At 38.6% G+C, this 17,560-nt stretch overlaps 2 protein-coding genes across 4 annotated transcripts in view; one reads left to right on the forward strand and one right to left on the reverse strand.

Moving 5' to 3' along the window:
• Nucleotides 1-1,136: 1,136 nt before the first annotated feature.
• On the forward strand, nucleotides 1,137-2,785 carry LOC132149068 (suppressor of cytokine signaling 1-like). The gene is made up of 2 exons (XM_059557981.1): nucleotides 1,137-1,400; nucleotides 1,827-2,785. Exon 2 carries the CDS (start codon nucleotides 1,901-1,903, stop codon nucleotides 2,504-2,506), a length of 606 nt encoding a protein of 201 aa, XP_059413964.1. The 5' UTR covers nucleotides 1,137-1,400; nucleotides 1,827-1,900; the 3' UTR covers nucleotides 2,507-2,785.
• A 4,033-nt stretch (nucleotides 2,786-6,818) lies between these two features.
• The window catches only part of LOC132149070 (protein CLEC16A-like), a 71,778-nt gene continuing 61,036 nt past the window's right edge, over nucleotides 6,819-17,560 (reverse strand). For 2 of the 3 annotated variants that reach the window (XM_059557985.1, XM_059557984.1), the window contains exon 22: nucleotides 14,247-14,383. In XM_059557985.1, coding sequence (XP_059413968.1) covers nucleotides 14,262-14,383 — 122 coding nt within the window. In that variant the 3' untranslated portion in view covers nucleotides 14,247-14,261. Of the gene's footprint in view, nucleotides 8,339-12,291; nucleotides 12,421-14,246; nucleotides 14,384-17,560 lie in introns of those variants that run through there. The other variant, XM_059557986.1, reaches the window with a different exon arrangement.

A 17,560-nucleotide genomic window follows, 5' to 3' on the forward strand; every position in this document is an offset into this window, starting at 1 on the left:
CAACAACCGTAACAGACAAGTAAGTTTAACCCCAAGATGCATGGACTTTTATTATTTTATTGACTAGAACTGGATTATTATGTAGGCAATAACCCTTCTCTCAATATTGTTAATAGTTTGCATATAACCTACAACAAACAACACAAAAGTAAAGCATGTTTAACCCCAAGATGCATGACTTTTATTATATATGCAAAGCTGAATTTTCATCAGCCATTACTAAAGTCTTCAGTGTCACATGATAATGTAGAATTCATTCAAATTTATTGAAATTAATTTCTGCTGCTTTATATATATATATATAATTTGATGAATCCAGTTAAATATATATTTTTTTTACAATATAAGTCTTTATTATCACTTTTTACCAGTTGAAAATCCTTGCTGAACAAAAGCATTCATTTATTTCAAAAATTAAAGAAAGGGGGGAAAAAGATAAACACAACTGTAGTAACGATGATGAAAACTCAGCATAACATCACAGGAATAAATGATATTTTAAAGTATATTAAAATAGAAAACTCATTTTAGATTGCAATAATATTTCACAATATTACGTTTTTTTCTTTATTTCTGATCAAATAAATGCAGCCTTGATGAGCAGAAAGACTTCTTTAAAAAAACATTAAAAAATCTAACAGATCCCAAACTTGGCAGTGTGTGTGTATGTGTGTAATTTATTCCTAAAATCAGTGGGAAATGATGCTGATTAACAAGAGTGTAGAAGCACCTAACCCTGATTTAAAGCCTGAAACGGATATTTCAATTGGAATGTTGTTCCAGGATCAACAAGGATGTTGATCAAGGAACATGTTGTACTTGGTGAAATCACGCTCACCATAGACACACACACACACACACACACAAGACACACACACACACACACACACACACACACACACACAAGACACACACACACACACACACACACACACACACACAGTCAAACACACTAAGAGATTTATGTGGCCCTTCACCTTAGTTGATCATATGTATTGTTCATTCCAATAAATTGTAATATTCTTGTTATTCCTTTATTTGGACATGCAGAAATGTTTAGAAGAGAAGTGAAAGAACAAACACACGACTTCAGGTAGGCGTGTCTAATCCTGAATTGATTTCAGAGAAAACCTGAAAGTGAAAGGATTCGGGGAAATGGGCGGAGCTGTTCGCATTAAATGTGCTGCTCTCAAAGCGCCTGGCAGTTCATTCTGACATTAGAACGAGCTGAACGCAAGCGTACAGAGTTTCTGTCTCGCGCTGTGGAACTCTCTATGGAGATAATAACGGTGGAATAAATCAATGGGAGTTCAAAAAAACCTGATTTTGGAAGCGGCGACGAGAGTATGTCCAAGGCAAAGTTGTACTGACTGCTCTTGGATTGAATATTCGCTAAAACGGTAAGATCCCAGCTTTACGCGCAGCTAGACTTTTAATTCTAAAAACGATTCAACAGACTCGAAATGTTTAAATATGTACCCAGGGCCAAATTTAAGAACGTCTTGTTCTTTATCACGTAACGCTTATAACAACACGTGTAAAGTAAACTTTTATATATTTAAAATAATTTGTATAGCCTTTTGTAAAAAAAAAAAAAACATATACATATTCTTTTAAATAAAGGTTTGATCAAATAAACTCAAACACTAAATGCCTTGATGATGAAGTGAACAGGATTAGTCATTTTTAGATTTAAATCCAGATGACTGAATCTAAGTTGCCGTGAAACAAGCAAGTGTATTGCAGCCTGTGTGATGTTCAGCACACCATGTGACTGACTCGGAAAGGCCACTGATTAACTGTGTTCTTCACTTGCTCTTCAACAGACAGATGAGTCTCATCTAGATGACCTTCCTGTGGTACGGTATGGAAGACCACACTGGTTGGTCTTTCCTGTAGGATGGTGGCACACAGTTCAGTGGAAGGGAATCAAGGCACAGAAGAACCCCAAGCGAGGACAGAAGCCTCCCCAGAGGTCTCCCAGTCTCAAAGGTCCAGGCCCAGTCAACAGGCAGCGGTTATCCAGACACATTTCAAGCCCTTCAACTATGCCAGAGACTTCAAGACCATTGCAAAGACCACCTCAATGCTAGAGGAGAGTGGCTTCTATTGGGGTCCCATGACTGTGGAGGAAGCACATCAGAAGCTGAAAAAAGAGCCAGTCGGAACTTTCCTGATCCGGGACAGTTGTCAGAGCGACGTATTCTTTACACTGAGTTACACAACACAGAAGGGTCCCGTCAGCGTCCGGATTATCTTCAAGAATTCCAAATTCAGTCTGACTGGCAGCAAGCAATTTTTTGACTGTATTTTCAAACTGCTGGAGCATTACATCAGTTCCCCGAAGAAGGGTCCTGTCAGGCCCTACAGGAAAGAACCGGTGGAGTCTCTGCAGCAGCTGTGCCGCAGACGGATTATCGAAACATGCGGTGGAAAAGACATCGACCGCATCCCTGTGCACCCGATCCTCAAAGACTTCCTCCATGCCTTCCCTCATCCGCTATGAAGACCGGACTCATTGCATTAAAGCGCTGCTGGAATATTCTGGAGATACTTGATGAACTCCTCGTGGTCCTGCTCTGTTTTAGGACGCAGGAATCATACTGTAGCACATTCTGGAATATCAGTCTTGAACACTGCACAATGAAAGTTTACATTGTTTGTGAATGTTTACACTATATGGGAATATTGTGTTCCTTTAAATCTATTTCTGCTATGCAGACAGATATATTTCAAGATAGTAGTTTTTATAAAAATAATAAATATATTTGTAAACAACTTAAAACATCTCAATCTTTACTTTTTGTTGTTGTTGGGGGATTCATACACTCATAGACCTAAATGGAAGTGCTTCAATAGTGTTTTTTTTTTAATTTAAACAAACATTATCAAAGTTTTAGATTTTAATATTTATTAGAATTGAACTTTGTAGCCAACAATATTCTCTCAATATTGTTAATAGTCTTTATATAAACAACCTACATTAAACAACATACAAAACACTAAACTAAACTAAATAAAGTCCAGATGACATTTCAAATGATCTTGAAGTGCTTATGCACTATAGGCGAGAAGTTTCCCACATACAAGCTGAACTCACCCTAGTCTAACAAGACTTAAGATTCATATTTTAGCTTAATCCATGGCCATGAAACCCACCTTTTTCGTAAAATCTGACATGTCATTTTCAAGCTATGATATATTTTACTAGATTACGGGCTTAGTGTACCTGGATTCCTGAAATGACACATAGACAGGGACTTACAGGAAGTTCAGACCAGACGTTCTGTAGTGAACCAGGCTGATTAATCTAGGTAGTAGCGTGGTTGAGGGGCGGAGCTGTGGTGACCGTAAACTGCTTATGGCCCAGACAGACATTTACAAGAAATGAAGTGGGTTGTGAGGACTGATGGAGTGTGACGGGGAGGAGCCTGTGAACTCCAGAGACGCTCGTACGTGGTATCAATAAAACTCTGCGACACATCTGACAGGCTTACGCAGAAAAATGACTAAGAACAAAACAATACTTGGCATCAGGGGTTCACGTAAACTTTAGATCACTGCTTGAAATTCCATTCGAGGCTGAAGGATGTGATCTGCACTGCGCAGTCATCAGATAAGACTGACGAGATGTCAAAACACTCAGGCTGAGTTTTATTCGGTGCCAAACCCCGTTCTGAATGATTCTTTTTCGATAAAACAATGGGAATGAGCTGTTTTCTGGCTAAATGTAGAGATTAGAATCAATCATTAGCAAAACAGTGGAGGAAACATGTCAAAGGTCAAATGTGTAAAGGAAGCAAGCTTTATTACAAGTAAGCTTATCTTAGGGGGGAAGAAACCCTTCCTGATTCTAATGAATTTATGTTATATTGTGGAAGTGAGGGGGAAATCATTCATGCCCGGTTGGCTAATTTATCAAATAATTTCCCAATCCAGATTATTGATTAACTTTCTATATTTAAATTTGACACAAACTATTTCGATAGGTGGCTGAGGTTGACTGCGTGAACTGGTGGATGCGGTAAGGGTTAATCAGTCTATCTTCCATCAGCCGCCTGTGCCGATTAATACACGTGAAAGTGCACAGTCACTTCCAGGAAAAGAGACGGTTGTGTTTCCCTGAAGAGCCCCTAATCTCCACTGCATCTGGCCTCAATTTACACAAACATGCAAATGTACACACATGTACACACTCCTGAGCAGTGTATTTCCTTTTGGAACCACAACGCTCCCCTCCAAAACGCAGACACCGACAGATATACACACACACAAGCCTGTGTGGGTAATCTGTTCACAGAATCAGCCCTGGTTTGAGCTTGAGTGCTCGACCTCAACCTATCCACGCAGAAATGGGGAACTCTCAAAGACTCAAATAAAATAAAACAAATTAAAATGAATTAGAATTAACCAACCTTTTCTTTGGCTTAATTGATTTCTAAATTAAAAGGCAAGTAGCTATCATTGCGCACTACACCAAAACCTACTCATTGACTATTTAGACGTTGCTCTGGAAACACGTTACCCACAATTAAACTTTTTTTTTCATCTATTTATGGGTTATGATGTTGAAGCCCCCTGGGAGTGGTTTTTGTAAATTGACAATGTTTCAGACCACAAAGCTATATTCCAGGAAGGCAAGTGATATGGCTACACCACATCATGGTTACCATGACAACACTCATCTCCTGCCATCCCACATCAAGGTAGAAGGTCCCCATGTTCTCCGCTAAGACTATGTGGGCAGGACTTCCAATTCACTGATTCACAAAGATAAACCTGTTTCACAGTAACAGAACACAAAGACCACCTTTCAGTAATCTCCTCGCCCCCGTTTTCCATACAGACAGGTGGGTTTTAGATGGTTTGATGAGTATCAGTAAAATATATATATATATATTTTGTATTTTCACATGTAAGGTTCCTTTTGAGGGGCTTATGGCCCCCTAGGGTCTCGGTGGAGGTACTGCAGGGGGTCCAATAACACGTTTTCGACCTGACCTGATTCATTTTGGTGTAAAAAAAAGTGTGCAGTAAACAAAATATTTATTAAGTAAACATTGTCAACGTAAAACAAATTTAAATGTAAAATTTTTTCATGCGATATTAAAATTTGGTCAAATATACAAGTGTACAACTCTACCCATTGTTAAGGATCATCTTAAAGGCTTTGCAATGCATCGCTCGCAACAACATCACCATCTCATGTACTTAAAGCGAAATGCAAGGTGCTGTATTGTGGCAGGTCATACATGGCTCTTCCCAGGCAAATGCCATGTAATTCACACAAGCTAGTAAAAGTTCTTCAGAAATATCACCCCTGGGATGCAGCTTTCCGCAGAAGACATGAGACGAGACCTCTAGAGAACACGCCAATGAGACTCTCATGAGACCGTCTGCGCGCATCCATATATAGTGCTCTTAATAAGCTTCATATCAACCTGTTTCTCAGACCAGAGGAACCACACTGAAGATCAAGGTCATGTTCGTTCATTTAACAGATGCTTTCCAAACTTTGCCAAACTGACACACATTGAGATGGCCATCACAGCCTAATTTTTCACAGAAACGCTTATTGATATTGAATTGAAAGCAGTTCATGACATATTACTGCATGGCATTTATTTTCAGTCGAGGAGGATATGGTGATAAGCAGAAGTAGGACCCTTGAATTATGTAGATTTCTGCATTTTGTTAACTTATTGTGAATTTCATTGCTTGAAAACCTGTTCATATAAAGGAATTGTGGGAAGTGAGGATGTGGTGGTGGGGGGGTTAAATTAATGGTAAGTCTCTGGGAAAACACAGAGCAAATAAACAGAAATTGCATTTTTCTCAGCATCACACAGCTCCATCACTGGTTTCTGGAGAAAAAAAAAAAATTCCCTTCCATATTCTTGGAGTGATTAACATACACTTGCATGGAAAATCAACTGAGAGAAATAACTTCCCAATAAGCAGCAAACTTTGCACAGTAAGAAAAAAAAATTCACCTCAAATTTAATTGATATTTGCAGTTTCCCCTCCTACAGGAATGTGGCTTTGTCATCACAGTATTAAAATACACATGTATTAGTTACAAAAACGGTACTTATATAAGTTTTTTTCTTTACCAATCACAAGCAGAACTGGATTCCAGACAGAGTTCCCCTTAATCATCAAGAGACCCAAACACTGAGAAACCCACCTATTCTGGGAAACGATGACTATCGGGAATGAAGTAGGCTTGCTGATATTTCACCAGAACAGGACATTTATAAACAGACAGTGTGAGAGGAAAGACTATAAGGCAGTTTAATGATTGACGAGATGCTGCTTCATTATAAAACTCATTTAAAAGATGAAAAAAAGGTAAGACGAACAAAATGTACATAAATAATAATTTATTGCATGACTTTGATAGCTCCAGTTGGTAAATTATTTATAACATTAGATCAAAACAAATCTTTACACTGTGTACAAACTATGAAGCCCCCCCCCCCCACTTCTCGACAATGAATTTAACCTCAAAATACTGATATTTGCAGAATAAATTGTATTGCTTTAAAGGTAATATTTTACGAACTCCGCCGATAAAGCTTGAATCTGAGTGCCTTGGTTTGGAAAGAAAAACTCCCAGTCACGGTTACCATAGATATGTATCAGTGCAACGCCGCAAGGGTGTGTGAATCCCTTCTATGTGCTACAGTCTATAAACCCCAAATTAATTTTCCATTTCAGTTTATTAGTGATGGTAGTCCAACTACTTGAATCTGTAAGTGAAATAAAGGAGTCTGGAATAACTGTTATTGCACACCAATGGAAAACGAAACCACAAACATATCTCACCCAGCTTTAATTATGTGTGTCCAGCACAAGCTCTTGATGACCTCTAGAATATCAAGTGTTAAAGAACAATAAAACACCTAAAAATATGGATAAGTTGCCTCAGCTTTAAAAAGCAAGGAGACCACTTGAGTGGTACTTAAAGCAGTAACTACATGAATGAAAACGGGGAAATTCATCCTGTGCGTCGGCAGATCTTAAAATGTTCCAGAAAGAGGTGCGGCAGTGACATAAACGCTTAGGAATGAAACTCGATGACATCAGGTTTGTTCACCTGATGAAAAACCGTGATTGATATAAGTGAGTCAGTGGTTTTTATACAAAACGCTTGATGGAGCAAGCGTTCATGGGTTGAATGATCTCAAATGCAGTGATGAATTAAAACGGGTTACTTGAAGCTCATATCTGTTCCTTACAATCTCCGTAGAATGACACAAAAGGGCATTTTTCAAAATGCTGAAGTGAAAATGAAGGTTTAGACGAAGCTAAATATACCTTCACAAAAGAGCACCGCTGGATAGACCCAGAAGTCTTTGTACATTCCTCAGTGTTAGGACTGGTAAAATCAAGCGGGTTTTCCCCACTACAGATTTATACAAACACGCCTTCTCTTCTCCATCTGCTCAGTATCATAAAACCAATCGCACACACACTCCAACATTCGCACACAATCACAAAACAGTCACACATGCAGAGAACCAGCACGATCACCTCAGCACCAGAGCAGAAAGAATAACGCACGACAAAAAAAAGACTGTGCTTTAAGCAGCACTCGTGACAAAACAATAATGTTACTGTTCTAAGAGTGCCGGTTTCCTCTGAAATGCATCATGGTCTTGTTGTAAGGAGAAGTACTGGTAACCACTGTGTTGACACAGTCGGCAAATAGACAAAGATACAATTGAAGGCCTGAGTCACCAAAGCTGAAATGATGTGCAAACTAGCTAAACTAGCTTGTTGCAAATCAGAATCGGTCATGCTCACATTGAGTAATCAACATTAACATGCGCTTCTTGCTTTAGTAACCTGGCCTAAATTTCTTTAGTACATTTTAGTTTTTAATTTGAGTTGCAGTAGACATTTCAGTCTATCGCGGTCTCCTCCTCCAGGTCTGGGTTATTCTCTTGGTCGGAAGTGACGCCTATAGAGTTTCTCTCGGGCTGAGTCACAGGCTCCTCCCTCTGTATCTGTGCCAAATCCTCAGTTTCCACCCTAAGCAATGGCCCAGACTCAGGAGATGGCTCATCTTCCTCTGGGATGACTGAAATATCCTTCTTGTCGTCTTGAGACTGCGATTCCGTCACTCCCGTGTCATCATCTTCCTCTTGACCAGCAACCGCCATCTCTTCCCTGTCCTGGACAGAGGACTGGGTGCTAAAGGAGCGCAGGCGAGGAGGGGCAGCGGGGGGCAGGAGGGTCAGGGAGTCCACGCTCAGTGTTTCAGCATCATTGTCAGACAGTAGGGAGATGGTGGGTTGTGGTGCAGGGGTGAGGCTAGGCGCCAGGGCGAGTCCTGAAACAGGGAGGGCAGGACCAGTTAGTTCCACACATGCCTCTCCTGACTTATGGAGAAGGGGATGGGAATTACACACATGCAGAAAACATCTATTCATACTGAACATACAAACCAGACAAAGGGAGAACTGCACAGAACTGCATTACTGTTTGTAATGCGTGCGTGTGCTTGTGTGTGCTGTGACACATAGATGTGAGTTTGCTGAGATGTTTGGTATACAGATGAGGATGGATTGATAGATGGCTATTAGCTACATACAGATAGATATGTAGAATGATAAGGCAGATGGCTAGATAGATAGACAGATATATGGAGAGACAGATAAATGTATAGTCGGATGGGTTGATATAGTGCTAGATAGTTTGGCAGGTAGACAGGTAGATATATAGACAGAAAGCCAGATAGACATACAGAGAAAAATGGATGGTTGGATAGATAGATAGATAGACAAGACAGAGAGCCAGCTAGAATTAGACATAGGTCAGATGATAGATGGCTAGATAGAATAGATAAAGTAATCATAGACTATGTGAGAGGTGCAGATAATAGAATTCATGCCACATGTTAAGAATTGCTGATGGGTTAAGCCTAGGAGGGAAGTGGGAGGAGCTTCAGACATGTCAATGGTGAGACAGTGAGTCAGACGGGTGTGAAGTCTCTCTGTTAAGAAGCGCTCCGCTAAGAATACAAATATGAACGTAAATGGAGGAACATGAATGGCAGAGAGCCTTGGAAGTGATAGGATAAAGACAAAAAATAAAAAAAAATGTGAAATACAGGATACCGTGCTTTCTCATTCTGGGGTGGCATTAATTCACAGAGCCTTTAGATTTCATCAGCTAAGCCACACTTGCTAATGTCATGCACTTTTAAAGAAAGGGTTCACAACTTTTATAAATACTGTATTTTTTTTAAATAAACGCTGTATTTATAAATACTGATCACTTCACTATTAACTTTAAATGAATACACTGCAAAGCCTAACTTGGCTAATTTTATTGGTCTTTATTGATTAATTGCAGCATTTAGACTCATACAGACATACAATGAAAAAATCTGTTATTTTTGGGTTACCAACTAATCTCAATCATTTCCTGACCAGTTGAATTTTATCAGGCTTTTCAAGTGCGCGCACACACACACACACACACACACACACACACACACACACACACACACACACACACACAAAGCTTTAGTTTTTAATAGCACAATGCAAGTCACTTGAAACTAAGGGGTCCACTTCGCATCAGTGTCACACAGACATGCCTGTTATGTGTGCAGGGAGCTCTAAACCCACTCTCCACCGTGCCTGTCATCTTCTGACAGAGAAAACACGCACCTTCGGCCTTCCCTGCCAGACCTGACTAGAGAACAGAGGGACAGATCAGAACGCATCCTACTGACAAATGCATTTAGCATCTAATCTGAAGAGTACATGGGGCAAAACCTACAGCCAAAAGATAGTATCAATCATTATCAATTATATTAACATGCAAAGCACACTACTGTATATCTACAACAAAGAAAAACAACAAAGCAGAGTTATGGTGACGGCTGGATTTAAAAAACAATAGTTCAATGAAGTGCATTGGTTAACACTCTGGCTCCAGCTCTGGTTTGAGTCTATACTTCAAAATGTTTTGGTTCTATTCTCTCCTCAAACCATTTTACTTCTATGACAGGATATAAAGTAATGCGGGACAAGACGTTTGAGAAGTGGTAAATGTTTATTATTTTCATGAACTACAAAGACAAACTATTCTTCAGATTTGGAATTATATGAACTCAGGGATCATGCACCTTTGAGTAAATTCCTGTTCACCCACTGATTCCGGAAGTTTGGTTTCCATCTTTTTTTCCAGAGGGAATTTAGAGTCTTAGTTGTAGTGTAATAAGCCATGATCCAAACCAATCACACAACATTACAAACTTTTATTTGAAGCAAAACCCATGAAGCACTGCAATGATGACAATCTAAATAAAAACTATGCAAAAATATAAGTGAGATTCTCTGACTGGTGGACTTTTCTCTACAGCATAATGGGTAATGTAGTTTTTAACCACAAGTTAAACTGTTAAACACAATTATTTTCAAAATAAGTTCATATAATGCAAACAGATGGCTTCAACAAAATCATATACCATCGCTTGACAACTTGAAACTCTAAGTAGGTCTGTCTTTTTACTTCTGGAACCCCAAAACTTTAAGAAAGTTGGATTTCCTGTTGACTTTAACTCTATGCAGGTTGAATACGTGCAACCACATGTCTGTTATGACAGAGATCGAGGGGAGAAATGGTTGCATGTCTCACCACAAATCCACACCTTCAAAACAATACGTCATCTGCCACCGTTTCTAAGAACTTCTCTACAAAGATGTGCCGCCCCACGAGGCATTAACTAACAATGAATGTGGTCAGCTCACACTGCTGCACTCGGGTGTTTGTGACAGTGCCTTTATTATAACAACTTATTCAAACAGTGACTTTAGAAAACTCTTTGTCCAAAAATGAGATCAAAGAGATTATTAAATGATATGGACAGTTTCACCTCAGACAACTCCCAAAGGTCACTGTATTTCAAAACAGATCATCATAGTGATTCAGAGAATAGAAGGAAAAGAGATACATAATGAAAGAAATGAAAAAAGCCCATGACCGTATTAGTTAAACGCCTCCGCCACAAAATAGAAATCTGTAGGAGATTTCACAGAGGCCACAAGACTCCACTCCTCTGTTCAGAGAATCAGCTACCAGATTGGTTCCTGGGCTCTTGTGGTGTGAAGACTTTATGAGCTTTCAGGTTTTTCCAAAACCACGACTGACCACCACTCATCATTGCTAACAGATGCAGTGTAGGAGGCAGAGATATATAGAGCAGCCAGCCATAGACTATACAGACCTTTAGAGGTGAACAAAGTCCCTCAGGGGCTCTTGTTCTACTCAGCCATCAATTCCTAAGAGGCCCTTTGGGGGAATATTTAGCTAACAGTCATAAAATAGTTTTCCATTTAAACATCTACTTGATCACAGCTTAACAGGGAATTACGTTTTTTTTTTCCGCCAAATTTGACTAAACTGGCGGTCTGGCATGTGCTCAAAAGGATGAAGTCAACATGAAATTTCACATAATTTCACAACCACTTGAAGAACTAAAAAAGGAATCAGACTGCATGAACTGTGAAGTTTTGAGCTTATAGTTATCAAGAATCAAAATACAGTAATCTGCATTTCTAGGGTTGTGACAATAAGATTGACACTGTGATATCGGCAGGAACCAAAATGAACACTCGCCAAGTGCTACATGAAAGTACAAATTGGCTTAGGAGATTTAATAAAAAGGTGTTGTACTGTATATAAAGCAACATGTAAAGCAAAAAAGTAAAGCACGCCCTGGAATGCCAAACTCATGAGTTTTATTCTCAGGTAATCCATGAACTTTAAGTTGGTCCAGATAAAAGCATCTGCCAAATGCATACATGTAAATCACAATGCAATTATTGATCAAACTTCTGATCTTATTCCAGATCTGTGGAAATGCACACCTAGTGGTAAAAACACAGATATAAAAATATAGGGAACAAAATCACTGTTTGGCGACCTGCATTGTTTGTTGCAAATATACAAAGGAAAATGACATCAAATATCTTCATGGGCAAAAAACTTAAATAAAATTTAAAAAAAAATCTCATTAAAGAAAATTAGTAAAACATTTATTTCCTTTGACAAGTGTGGCAAACAAATAAATTTTGTACCCTGAATATCACATTGTCTGATCTACTGTGAGAAAAACAAAAATGATTGCGCAGTCTGCTTCTATGCAAAGAGGATGCTTATGTAGCAGCACGTATGAAGTGTTTTGTTATTTCAGTGAAAGCAGTTGGTAGTAAAATAGAGTGGTTAAGCAAAGTAGAGAAGGGAGAGGCATATGTGGAGTGTGTGTGTTACCTGTTTGACTGTGTGTGACCGTGTGTGTGGATGCGTTGCTGGCTGTGACCGAGTCAGTGGGGTCACTAGAGGCAGATGAGGTGGAGGAGGAGGTGGGGTTGTGCTGGGAAACATGAGCCACTGCAAAACCTGGAATGCAAACACACAGGCACATGCAAATTACTTAGACACTGACAGACCTGGCATCACTGAATGTGAAGTGAAGTGCCATGTGGAAAAAAAAACGTGTCATGAAGTGACGTGTGTACTTTCTGTATCAAACTTAATTACTGACAAAAACGAGCTGGAACTGTGGCTTAGCTATAACAAAAGTGCAGGTTTGAGTCTCCCCATAACCCCTCTCTAACCAATAAAGACCCAATAAAAAACAAACAAAAACAAACACCTTTACTTACCGATTATTGAAACATTAATCACATTACTATATTTTGGTACAAATAACCTTTAACATGATCTAATGAGAGGCAATGAACAGACCTATTTTTTTTCAAAACACTTGGAACCAAACCAAGAGTTCTGGGAACCACAATCTCTTTTACCTGAACCAAGGACACGTCATCAAAAGGGACTGAGAGACAGCTATTAGTCATCCATTTCCCAATACAGAGAACTCACTTTTGTGAAATTAAGAACCACTACAATCCTAACCAAATCTGAAAGTATCGATACATTTTGTAAATATTGAGAGTTTTGATGGTATTGCCCACTCTTCTTTGCTGAACTGCTAAAGTTCAGGTAAATTTGATGGTGACTGTTTGTGGACTGCAGTCGTCAAGTCATTCCAGTCTGGGCTCTGATTAGATCATGCAAGGACATTCACCTTCTTCCCCCTCAACCAATGTGTGCTCAGTTTTGCTGTGTGTGTTGTGGGTCACTGTCATGTTGGAAGGTTGGGCTTGGAGATATGGCCCAAAGAATTAACACAATAACATTTTTCATATCAGTCAATATTGATAATTATCACGATAAATTCTTAAGTTTAAAGGTAGATTTTTAATCATTAAGATGTAATCATTATTTGTGGTTTTAAACTACTCTTTATGGTCAGAACATGACAAACACTTCACGTTTTTTAATTCTTTAGACTTTTAAAGTAATTTTTCCTTAACAAAATAAATGTCAATATAGAAAAATTTATTTCTTAGTATCTGCATGTTTTAATGAGTAATATTGTTTCAAATCATTAAACAGGATTGTGTTCCTGACTTTGATGATGCGTATCTTCAGCACAGTGTGCAGTGCAGGTTGCAATATTAATAATATTATGTATGTATTTTTGTCTCTTAGAAATGCACATTTGACAGTAGCTTGAGTCGACAGTAATAGTAGCTTGATTTAGGATGCAGATGTAAATTTGAAAATTATTCATTATCAAAGACAGTAGCATCTGTAAAAATTGTAACAGCCTCATTTTTATTCAAATTAAGCAACTAAAATAAGTTTCTGTGTGTGCGCAGCACAATCTACAATCTCTGACCTCTCAAGGGTTTATGTGTGAATGGTGTGTGCGCATGCGTGTGTGTGCATCAGTTAAAGCAGTGTATTAATACAGAACAGTGATTAAACCAAAGACTATAGTATACCCAAGACTCTTATAGTTTTGAATGGGGACAAAGCCCCACCTTCTCAGTAAAAGAGCCAATCACGAATCGGAAAAGTCGTTGCATCACTGCAGCTGCTGTCAGAAGTCCCAATTGCTATAGAAACAATCAGCGTTCTGAGACTTGCGCTTAGGACAGTGCATGCGCATTGGCTGTTCTAGCCTGAGAAAAAAAGCTTTTTAATACTATTTGGGCGATATAAACAACATTTAAGAGACAGTTGTTGTCAGATGTCATTGGCGATTTCAAACCTGAAATTTAAGATGGCCACTCAGTGAAATGACTTGTCTTAAAGGGACTTTGGTAGTATTCCCTTAATTAACAGTAATGAAAGAGAGAGGCTGTTTCTCAATACCAAGTAGGCAAAGTTCAGACTTGTGTCCTTGGAAGTTCGGACTTGGCAAGGATGGAAGGATGCACATCCGGTAATCCTCCAAATGGAACAGCAGCGTACTTGATAACGTCACTCAGCTTGCCTTGGCTACTCCTCACTGTATATTTACAATAAGATGAAATATGATATCAAGGAAGAAAAAATAGATTCTCGATGAAACCAAAGATTGGCTGTTAGATTTACCCAAAACTAATAATATCTCATCTTTAACCACTGTAGAGATATCACAGCCAGCGGCAAATGTCAGAATGACTAGCCAAGGTAAGGCTGCTCTCGGTGGGATACATGAGCACTGAGCGCCTAGTGAACGTCTGGAGCTCACATCTCCAAAATCGGCAAAACAGATTTTCTAATAGGTGCTATCTTTATAAATAAACCGCAAATTTGAGTTTTAAACAACTACATTCTTGCCTGAAAAACTATTAAAAGTACATTAACGGTTGCTTGTTGGTGCGAAATGCATTGTGGGATACCTGCTCCCTCAAGTTCTCACAAGTAACCTCTTGATGCATACTCAATAAAAAAGGTGGCGAAAGAACACATCCGGGGATTTGAACTGTACTTGGCTAGATGTGAACTTTGAATTTGAACAGTACTTGGGCAACGACTGATGACGTTTCACAAGTACACAAGTACAGACAAGAACTTATATTGAGAAACAGCAAGAGACAAGTGGTTGCCCAAGATGTCCTCTTTGTTGTCTGAGGAACATAAATGTTGTTTGTTGTCACGGCATCTCTACTCTCTCAACTGCCACCCAAAATTTGGAAAATGCAGCTGGACTGTTCAGTGCAAACTGAAATAGAAATAGACAGATACATACATACAAAACAAAATATATACAAATCATTACAGTATATACAGTACAGACCAAAAGTTTGGACACACCTTCTCATTCAAAGAGTTTTCTTTATTTTCATGACTATGAAGATTGTAGAGTCACACTGAAGGCATCAAGGGCTATTTGACCAAGAAGGAGAGTGATGGGGTGCTGCGCCAGATGACCTGGCCTCCACAGTCACCGGACCTGAACCCAATCGAGATGGTTTAGGGGTGAGCTGGACCGCAGACAGAAGGCAAAAGGGCCAACAAGTGCTAAGCATCTCTCGGGAAACTCCTTCAAGACTGTTGGAAGAACATTTCAGGTGACTACCTCTTGAAGCTCATCAAGAGAATGCCAAGAGTGTGCAAAGCAGTAATCAAAGCAAAAGGTGGCTACTTTGAAGAACCTAGAATATGACATATTTTAAGTTGTTTCACACTTTTTTGTTATGTATTTAATTCCACATGTGTTAATTCATAGTTTTGATGCCTTCAGTGTGAATCTACTATTTTCATAGTCATGAAAATAAAGAAAACTCTTTGAATGAGAAGGTGTGTCCAAACTTTTGGTATGTAATGTATATATTTTTTTTGTGGCTTGACAACTTTTGGAGAGTTTAGCATGGTAATAAACATGGAATTGTTAATGTGTTTTTTCTCAGGGGAACAGATCTGCTATGATGCTGCAGAGCAAGTAAAAAAATACTGCTGCTGTTCATATAACATATATGAGACAAACTCCCCATAATCATACATGAAATCACTCGGAAGCAGATCTATACAGGTGGAGCTGGGGAAGGTGGAGGAATTCGGAAGTGCGCTGCACCAAAGCCACTAGAAGGCAAGCCTGCAACACTTAGCCAAAAAAAAAAAAAATGTTTTATAGTTCTGCTTTGGCAGTACGTGTGAAAGGAGACAAGAGGCTTTTTTTATGTATGTCAATGAAGTCATTAAGGCACACATGATCAAAGTTGACTGTTATGCTTTCTCCAATAGTAATACAGATCTTCTCATCTCCTTATAGTAAGACAATCCAGACCACTAGCCAATTTTTTGAATGTCTGAGCAGCAAGCTCATTGGCTGCTGATATAAAAAGTATCAATCAGCTGCGCTACGTGAATAACGATGTCATTATTTCAGATTGACATAGAACCACTGATCTAGAATAGAGAACTGGATTGCTCAAGACGTCATGAAAGTGAGGCAGACGCGCCGCCATATTGGTATTCCCAAGTATTCCCATACCTTCCATTGAATTAATAGGGAATCATAGGAATTTAATGAGAAAACATCACCTATCAAGTCAGCGTTTTTAAATCTGATCTATCTCTGTCCATTCTTACAATGCAAACAACACCCTAGGCATGTAAACGGTTATTTTTTTAATGTCAGAAATTTCCCCTACTTATTAAAAATCTACTCTTTACAGTAGCGAACATCATGAACATGATAAACATCAGATTGATACGACCTCAACATATATATAACAAATGGCAAAGTGCTCATCCTTAAATCTGAAGGAAGATTTATGCTTTGTATACACGTATACCTTTATTCGCTTTGCACAGTTAATCATTGTTAATATAATTTTGTTATAGCGGTTTTATTTGTACAGTAGATGCTAACTGCAAATGTTTAAACAATGATTTTATTAACAGCATTCATTTTGAAGCAGGTAACGATTTAAACATTTTACATGGAAAAGGTAATGCAAGTAAACATATCTGCGCTATCTGGGAGAGTCTGAAATTATGTTGCTCAATCAGGACATTAAAAATAAACACATCAATTTATTCAGAAAAATAATTGACTACGTACGGAAATGAAGCTTTATTTCAAGATGGTAAGTTATGCTAACAGAGGCTATTGTATTATTCATTGTATATTCAAATCAGTTTATGATACTAATAGTGTTCCTGTAGCTCAATTGGTAGAGCATAGCCTTATCAAGCACAAGGTTGGGGGTTCGATTCCTCGCGAACACATGATAGGTAAAAATTGATAGCCTGAATGCACTGTAAGTCGCTTTGGATAAAAGCGTCTGCTAAATGCATACATTTAATTTTTAAATTTAATTTAATATGTTTATGTTTAATAATTCTTGAATAATTACGTACATAAAGAAATAGGCTATAATTTGTGTTGGATCAGTTACCTGTGTCGGCAATTATGTCACCTGTTATAATGCTTATACTGCCCAAAAAGACCATAAACACTGCAGATAACATCCGAAGTAAATATTTATTTACATATGACATAAAAACTAATACCGTTGACTGATTTGCTTCAAATCGTGTGATCTTAGGCCAGTGGTTTGCCTGTGATTCAATAGTGCTCTCTGCCCGTAGGGAATAGTGAGATGGTGGATCGAACCTGTTGGCAGTTTAGAACGCGATGTTCGATCCAGTTATATATAGATCAGTGTATAGAACCTAACGGCCTGCGCCATCT

This window comes from Carassius carassius, chromosome 9, assembly GCF_963082965.1.
Source record: "Carassius carassius chromosome 9, fCarCar2.1, whole genome shotgun sequence".
NCBI lineage: Eukaryota > Metazoa > Chordata > Actinopteri > Cypriniformes > Cyprinidae > Carassius > Carassius carassius.

Bases quoted from the DNA above. Each gene is read 5' to 3' on its own strand.
- LOC132149068 (XM_059557981.1), top strand. From the start codon at position 1,901: ATGGTGGCACACAGTTCAGTGGAAGGGAATCAAGGCACAGAAGAACCC.